Source organism: Callithrix jacchus, chromosome 13 (genome assembly GCF_049354715.1).
Source record: "Callithrix jacchus isolate 240 chromosome 13, calJac240_pri, whole genome shotgun sequence".
NCBI classification, from domain to species: domain Eukaryota; kingdom Metazoa; phylum Chordata; class Mammalia; order Primates; family Cebidae; genus Callithrix; species Callithrix jacchus.
In genome coordinates, this window is record NC_133514.1 from 83,368,267 (window position 1) to 83,377,628 (window position 9,362).

The window sequence follows — 9,362 nt, forward strand, 5'->3', positions numbered from 1 at the left end:
AAGGAAACCTGTGGTATCTGACTTCTACTTGTTCTATGACATATTTATTATGCTGTATTTTCAGACCAAAAATACTCTTTAAATATATAGGACAAAAAATTAAAATTACATCAACTTAGATTTCCACATTATACGGACACAATTTTTAAAAATATTACTTGACTGTTATGTGGATTGTTTGTGCAAATAATCCCCTATTCATGTGGATTCATTTTTGTTGTTGTTGTTGTTGTTTTTCTGAGAGGAAGTTTCGCTCTTGTTACCCAGGCTGGAGTGCAATGGCGCGATCTCGGCTCAACGCAACCTCCGCCTCCTGGGTTCAGGCAATTCTCCTGCCTCAGCCTCCTGAGTAGCTGGGATTACAGGCATGCGCCACCATGCCCAGCTAATTTTTTGTATTTTTAGTAGAGACGGGGTTTCACCATGTTGACCAGGATGGTCTCGATCTCTTGACCTCGTGATCCACCTGCCTTAGCCTCCCAAAGTGCTGGGATTACAGGCTTGAGCCACTGCGCTGGCCTGGATTTGTTTTTAAGTGAGTGCAGATGTAACCTCAATATATGCCTTGGTTACAGAAGCTTTTGAGTTGCTGGACACGTTTCTAAATTTGATTTACCCTGAACAAACTAGGGCAACTCAAAACCTAATTCTGAACTCCTGTCTATGATGTGTTATTTTTAAGATTTTCATGCCCATTTTATTAATTATAAAAACACCAGTAAAAGGCTTGTCTCTCTATTGTGTCCATTCATACATTGTTCCAAACTGTTAAAATTGCTGTGATTGTGAAATATGTTCTCTCTGGTATTATCAGCTCTCTCTTACCGCCATTGTTTTTCACTTTTCAATTGCCTTCCTAACTATATTAACTTTATATTCACACCAGCTTTAAAATCCCTCTGTTTAGTTTCTAACGAATAGTTTATTTTAAATTTACTTTATTAAGTTATAACTTATACACAGTATAATAATTTTTATCACGCTGTTCAACAGGTTTTACCTATTTACCCCCATATTTAAGATAGCAAAGATTTTTCATCACCCAAAAAATTCTTTAATGTCTCTTCTCAGTTAGTCAATACTCACATCTGGTTCAAGGTAACTGCTGCTCTGTTGTCTACTCCTGCAGATTAAATTTGTTTTTTTTTGTGTGTGTGTTTCACATCAATAGAATGACGCGCATGTGCTCATTTGCATCTGCATTCTTTCATTGATTATAAGGTTTTTAGATTGATTATGTGATTATGTCTATCTAGCTTGTTACTTTTTAAAATTTCTGTAGTATTTCATTGCATGGTGTATCAAAATTTGTTTATTCATTCATTTGTTGGTAGATAGTATTAGGGTTGTTTTTGACTATTATGAATAAAGCTTCTCTAGGCAACCATGTGCAATTCTTTGTCTGGACATATTTTCATTTCTCCTCCACTTAGTGTAACTTCTCTGTTATTATTCTAGATCATTTTCATTTTCATAAAAATTCTAAAGATTGCATTGAATCTATGAATAACTCAAAAAAATTTAAAAATGCTAATAATCCATAAAAATGATATATCTCTTTATTATTTTAGGTTTTATATTTCTTTAATGTTTTATAGGTATCATTATACAGATCAGCTCTGTAGTTATCATTATAAAATATATTTTGTTAAATTTATCTTTAAGTATATTTAAGTACATGGTTAAGTTTTAATAACTGATATTAAAATAAATTGATTTTTATATATCAATATTGTATTCTTAGAGAGAGGGTGGAAAACTCCCTGTGCTAGTAAAGAATCAATAATATAAATCAATTATTATTTTTCTTTCTTCCCATCTGAGTTTTAGGACATATGCTGATCAAGAAGTGTGGCAGTGGCCTACCACCTATGAAGAAAAATCCAAATTACTTTGTCTAAGCAGCCAACCTTGAAATATGATGTGCACTGGATTTGAGTTCAGATAACTCTGTGTGAGTTATTTCTGGAGTTAAGTGAGGTAATGGAGAAAGAATATCTATTCAATATTCTCAGTCCTTTTGTAAATTGAAAATAAAGTGATTAAAAAATAATTTTAATTACCAATAGTTACTAGATTGAAAATAAGCAAGTTGTGAAAAGTTATTTATGTTTTAAGAAACACTAAACTTCTGAGCTCAGCATCAGGGTTACGAATCATGCATTCTCTGACTGCTGCTTTATTATTCGTCTTAGAGATAGATGGCCCAGGATCACTCATTATGTTGAGATATGCTCCTAGTATTATTCATCTAGTTTCCTGAACCATGACTAACTAGTTAGCATACCTTAACTTGGCCAATGACAACAAAATTGTAACACCTTGAAAACTAGTATTGAAATAATGGCAAAATAATAATATCTATTTCAGAAAAAAAAAAAAAAAAAGAATGATGGTCATGGCTTGGGAAAAACAAAATAAACAAAAAAAAACCAGAATGTTTAGAGGCCTAAAAAAGAGTTGCTGGTGCAAGCAGAAAGCACACACACATACACACGTAATGAGAAGATGGGATTGTTCGTGTAAAGCAACAGCCAAAACACGAACTCATGCCTACTTGCTTTTTTAGCTCTCCTGGAGATAATTAACAAATGTAGGTCTCTCCACAGCAACACTCTTCTGTTGGCCCCTGACCAATAGGTAACTACATTCCCAAAGATACTGGTCTAATTCCTTCTCCCTGGCAAAAGAGCTCAGGGGAAAAGCACAGCTTAGTCTCTTTTTCAGTTACATCTACCTACTCCCGATAGACTTCACCCAAACAAGTTCAAGGATTCTAAACAAGATGTTTTTCTTTTCAGCCTGTCCAACTTGGCTCAGCTTCCTTGTAGAGCAGTTCTAGTATGATTCAGCCTGATTCTGGAATACAATCAAATGATGCTTGTTTCCTTTCTTCATCTGCTGTAAGGAAGTTTCTAATCTCACAAGGCAAATTTCTGCTTTATCTGGAATTCACATTCAAAAATTATGTCTACAGCTAACAAGTATAAAAGATGAGAGAGAGATTCCTGGACACATTGAATTTATCCACAAAATTGATACAACAAAAAATTAAGGCAATATTATGATAGGTTCTCTAATTTGTATATATAATAAAGTAATATTGTACGGAGTAATTCCAGGCTAAGTGACTAAATATTTATAGTGATAATCCGTGTATACACACAGTTACTTTAAAATAAAAGCAAAATGATGGCATACACATAGCTATATTTAAACAGTTAGTAATATAAAATTAAAATTGTCCATCTTTTCATGCCTTTAGTAGCTCAGATGATTTCTCAAAGACCATGGCAAAAAGAAGATCTAATTTAAGTGACACAATCTCACTATGCAGTACCAGATTCTAAACTGCACCGGGCCACTCATCCAGACCTCACTTTTCAGTAGCCAGATGCTGAATGATATATTATCACAACCAACAAGCCAACAGACTTAGCATGTTGCTGACTTACCAGTAAATTCAAATAATTTGAGGACAGCAAAGAGCACTTTTGGTTTGAGCAGAATATATCAGTATTTCCCATTTTCCCCTTCACTACAATATTATAACACTAAATGTACCACAATACAATAACACACGTGGAATATTTTTATTGAATTTTTGGTAAGATGTCTAAATTATATTTTCTTTTGCAATAAGTTTGTTACCACTATTATTAATACTGACTTTACTTAGGTAAAGTCAGTAAAATTCATTGATTTTTTTACAGCAACCAATAGTCTCCTTTTTCTTACTTACTCATAATCAGCACGATGGGAAAGATATTGAAATAAAATTACAATGGAACTTTACAGTGGAATGAGGAGTGTATCACATAGTGTTCAATATGCAGAAACAGCTTTATAATGGGTAAGGAGGCCACCTTTTCTGAGCCACAGTAATAGCATCCGCAAGAGATAGCAACTATCTTTGCCATATCAAAACCCAGCCTTTTAAAGTAAACATTGTTTTTTAATTTTATTTTAATGTATTTTAATAGCAAACTTACAGGAACGGCACAGAAGACAGACAACATTAAAATCATGTACTTGCAGTATAGGACAACTCAGAAAAATATAGTGAATGTATGGAATCTACTGTATGATAAAAATACTACAAACACCATTTAGTTGCTGTCAGTAAGAAATCTACCTGTTTAAAAAAAATCAAAATGCTAGCACTGTCCAGAAAAATTTAACAGGTTTATTCATAATTATTATCAAGTTGAACCGCTGAAACGTGTTCACTGAAATATTTTAATTTGCATTAATGCTTTACTTCTCCGCATTTACATTAAAAATTCAGACACAAAGAAAATAGAAAAACTGCCAATACCTGATTACTGTCCCCTATTTTTCCATTCGCAGTCATACACTTAGGTACCTTTTGATCCCATGGGAAAAAAAAATATCTAATGTTCAGAACTACCAATAACAGCAAGAAGTATTTTTTTTTTTTTTTTTTTGAGAATGAAATGTTTCCCATCATAGTGGATTCTTAAGTATGCAGTGTGCTAGCTGGATGTCTTTTGCAATAATTGTTACACATTTGGCATGGATAGCGCACAGGTGGGCGTCTTCAAAAAGGCCAACCAGATAGGCCTCACTTACCTCCTGCAAAGCATGTATAGCTGCATGAAAGCGCAGATCTGTTTTAAAGTCCTGAGCAATTTCTCGCCTTAGACTCTGGAAGGGAAATTTGCGAATCAGAAGTTTAGTGGACTTCTGATAACGTCTAATTTCATGGTGTGCCACAGTACCAGGCCTGCAACGGTGAGGTTTCTTCATCCCTCTCGTAGAGGGCGCACTCTGGTGAGTGGCTTTTGCCGCCAATTGCTTCCTGGTGCTTTTACCATAGGTGGATTTGAGGACAGTCAGCTTTGTACTAGCCAGGCTATAGAGACCTCCTTACTTACCCACTTCTCCTTCCGCTAGAGCTCCGCCAGCAGGAGGCGGGACTGGAGCGCGGAGAGCAAGAGGCGGAGCTGGAGCGCGTTGGAGAGCAACAGCAGCATGGCGGTGGCTGCCACAAACATTGTTTTATGCAGATGGCTAAACTCTACACCATGCTCTTTAATGGAAAGTATGTACATAGGGAGAAGAGGACATACGCCTTTTAACTGTAGTACTCTAACGCAATTTCTCACAAACAGTACTTTCCAATCTCTTTCTTCTTTTTTTCTCACATAATTTATATCGTTGAGGTGACTTTTATCTTCTGACTCCGTTCAGGACCTTAGCAAGTAGTAAGCTTACTATAAGAGAAAAAAAAAAATACGTAAGATGAATAGGTCTTCTTTAACGCATTCCAACATCACCAAAATGTTCATTGCTGAAAAAATGCAGGTTATAACCCTCCAGGAATGTAAAATCTAATTAGTATTTCTTATGATAAATCAATAATTTAAAGTAATTACTCTCTAAAGACAGGCTTTTAGCCATTGTGACTAAAGATGTTAGAAATGTCTCTTCAGATTTCTCAATATTTCTCAGATTATGTGTTATTGGAGGGATTCCTTTTTTGTGAATAATGTTGTCCCTGCCTCCAGTACTTAGGCTGTGATTGAGGAAAAATATCCCATTTTGAATTTGAAATTGGAAAGGCCCTTCAAAGGCTTGGCGTATTGTGTTCTTTAGAGCCATCCCTCTGTATTGGTAGAGAAGCTGTCAGGCAATCTTGGAGATATGAGTAACCCCTGACTGCTTTAGACACAAAGTACAAATGATTTTACTTCATATAGTAACAAAAACGCACTCTTATCAGGACATCTGTTGTCCTCTTTCAGATCTGCCACAACATATCCTATTTTAGCTGTTTTATGTAACTATCTTAATTAGTCAAAGCATTGTTGTAAAGTCTGACTCTTCGTGGCAATCTATCCAAACTCTTCAGGAGAGCCCATTAAATGACATATCTGTTACTGTAAGTTAGTCAGCAGATTTCCTTCACTGGCCTCTGTTCTCCAGAAAATGATCTAAAGCCATTGGATGCTCTTATACTATGGGGAAAAGATGGGCATTCAAAGATATACATTCTTGTTATCATTGTCATCAATGCGGACATATTTTAAAGAGGTTGAAATCAACTTCCTGTACTTGGAGCAAGCACATGATGTCGTTTGAAATACTTGTCTTTTTTTATAAACTGGGGGGATTTGATAAAGCCTGTTCTTTAAAGTCAGCGACTAAGCCATTCCATGATAATTAGAGTTCTGAACCATGTTTATGGGGAGCCCAATGTTAAGTCGATGGTAAGTGTTTATACATCTATATTATTCAATTAATAATTTTAAGTATAAAGCATAAAAAAGTGAAGTAAAAGAGTTGAAAAAAGATTATTTTAGACTTCTTTGTACAGACACCACTAATCTTTTTTCATTTCATTTATTTATTTATTTTTATGACGGAGTCACTCTGACACTCAGACTAGAGTGCAGTGGCGTGATCTTGGCTCACTGCAACCTCTGCCTCCCAGGTTCAAGCATTCTCCTGCCTCAGTTTCCCAGGTAGCTAGGAATATAGGTGTGTGCCACTATGCATGGCTAATTTTTGTGTTCTTAGTAGAGACGGGGTTTCACCATGTTGGTCAGGCTGATCTTCGATTTCTGACCTCATGATTTGCCCGCCTCGGCCTCCCAAAGCGCTGGGATTATAGGCATAAGCCACTGTGGCCAGCCCTTGTTTTTATTTTTAATAGGTGAGAAAATATAAATAAAGTGCTATGCCAAAGGTAATTTTAGAAATTAGCTCATCTGCAACCAGAATTCATGTTTACTTTGTTCATCACTTGTAGTTTTCCTGGCAATCCTATTCAAGTCAACATGGCATAATATATTTTATTGCTTTGTTCTCTCCTTCCTATGATTGAACACTAAATAATCAAGCTAAAATTATATTTCCATCTATAGCCTGTTTTTGTTCACCTCCTTTTGTCTAGCACAGAGCTTAGTCAGCTATACATACTATTTTGTATTTGTCACATAGAATTTTTCTTGAGAAAACTGATTAGCAATTGAAGAAGTAAATGGAACCTATTGGAATTCATGTTCCATGGTCATTCCACTTGCATTATAGACAAAATGACTACGATTTGACCCATTACTTACCTCTCAGGAGCAAGCCACTGCTTCCTGATCATTTATCTTCACTTTGCCCACCTAATGATAAATTATGATTTTATGGATTCTGTGTAACTGGCATCCTGAAGAATATCTGAATGTAATACACCTATGTTGTAATACTCCACCAACTATATCCTGATATTTGGGTTTTTTTTTTTTCCTCTAGATCACCAGGGTTACTTTCATTACCAATCTTATGAGTTTTATGGGTTTCATTATAATGTAAATCCACAGAAATTTGAGGATTAAGGAGTAAAATCATTAGTTATGTCTTCAGGGGATAACTATGGTTACCTCGAAAAACCTTGTAAAGTTGTCATAAAATGATACATAGGACATTTTAAATGACTTATGAAAAAGGAATGCTGCCAGGCAGCAACCCCTTTTGTAGCTAAGGATATAAAACACTCTGTGTTTAGGGAAGAAGCAGTTAAATGACCACGCAAACATAAAGTGTAGTGCTCCCTGATAAACTGAAGTGACGCCATTAAAAGCTGCAATAAAAAGGGCAGATCACTGGCCGACTAAGCATAATAGCACAGGAGACTTAATCGGCTTCTTCAACAGGGTTCATTTCCTTTCCTGTGCTTTTTATAGTGTGGACTTGAAACCAACAAAAAATATCCATTCTGTCTTTTTCATGTCTGTTAACAAAATCTGTAATTCAGGTCCTGATAATTCTTCTGTGATAGCAATTGAATTATTGTCTTCTCAAGTCCTCAAGTCTTCCCTCATCAAAATTTTCCTTCTTCCAACATCCAAATACACAAAGCTACCTCAAATCAGGTCAACCCCATGGCCTCACTGCTGATTTAAGAGCTCTGCTACTGTCCAGAAGAAATAAAAAAGTATCTTTAGTCATGTCTTCTCCCTCAAAGATAGTCTCAGCTTCAAAAGCTTCAACTCTGCAGTCCACTAAGATGTAAAAACCCAGCCCTCTCCTCTGTTCACTGTATCTACCTCCTCCATCCCCTTCACTTGAGGACATTGCTTTTTCATTTTTTATTCCGTGCCTGCCATATATATTTCCTTCTTCTCATGATTATCTGAGTTATGTTTTTTCCTGTTTGAAATACTGCTGGACATAGTGGAAATTATTGATTCAACCACCAAAATCCATATGCAGTATAAACATTTGAGCGTGTCAATACAATGCTAACAATTTGATGAAGTTAATAGTAGACAAGATAAGATGCTTTGAAAAATTGACAACTTCTATGAACTTTAGTTTTTTTCCCTTTCAAGAGGGGAAATTCCAGAAAGCTATTGCTAATATCAGTGAAAGAAAATGAATGGGAAAGTATGGCTTATGTGTTAATGTGCACAGAAGACATAAACAAAAACAGGTTGTAACAGGCAGAAGGAAATTAAGAATAATACAAAAGCATATGATGTAATTCAATGGCTTCCATTAGATGGGATGTGTTTTTCAACCAGGGAGAAAAAAGCAAAACCAAAAACTTCTCACCCTCCGAAAAGCAAGGACTTTTAATAATTCGTTATAAAATTAAGTAACATACCCCATAGAGTACAGATAGGGAAGGGTGAGAAGAGAGAAATAGAAAGACAGATACAGCAAAATAAAAAAGTTATGGATTGACCTTTCAATCTATTGATCAATCTATCTAAGATTGTTACAGAGAGAACCGAAACATGCCAGAGAAGAGTACCAGAGCTATTCAGCAATGCAGAGGAAGTTGCTGATTTTTGTTGTTGTTGTCGTTGTTGTTAGAGTGGATGCAGAGCAGAGACCTGTTCAACAAAAAAAGTAGTTTTTTGATGTTTTCAAGTGAAATTATTAAGGAAGGACAAACTTCAAACGCAAGCATTTCGCAGCTGAGTGTGGTTGGGAAAGCTAGAGAAATAGAAGTTGGCAATGCAGTAAAGAATTAACTTGGGAATTGTAAACAGAATTTAATGTCAATTCTCTACAATTGTTTTCCTAAGTGATCTTTCCAGTCCACATTAACATAGAAACTCCAGGGACCATCAGCCATCGTTAGCCAGAATGATCCAAAAGAAAATCTACTGGACCACGTTCAGTTTTGCTAAATATTTTTCTAACTTTTGGGCAAGGAATGATTCATAGTTAATACTTGAAATTCTGTGTCTGATATGGCTCATTATGTTTTTACTTAATCTAAGTGTACAGAAATTTGTATAGACATTTCATTGTATAGTTAAAACTCTGACACGAATATCACTGTTGTCATAGTAAGATTCTGAATGAAAGAAAGCCTACACATTTGGTTTCATAAA

The 9,362-nt window shown here is 35.4% G+C and overlaps 1 protein-coding gene across 1 annotated transcript; it reads right to left on the reverse strand.

Moving 5' to 3' along the window:
• Positions 1-4,189: 4,189 nt before the first annotated feature.
• LOC100410623 (histone H3.3C-like) lies at positions 4,190-5,424 on the reverse strand. Its single transcript, XM_078346882.1, has 2 exons — positions 5,400-5,424; positions 4,190-4,889 (listed from the first exon to the last, which is right to left on the reverse strand). The coding sequence occupies exons 1-2, from the start codon at positions 5,422-5,424 to the stop codon at positions 4,468-4,470; spliced, it is 447 nt and encodes a 148-aa protein (XP_078203008.1). The 3' UTR covers positions 4,190-4,467.
• Between the last annotated feature and the right edge of the window lie 3,938 nt (positions 5,425-9,362).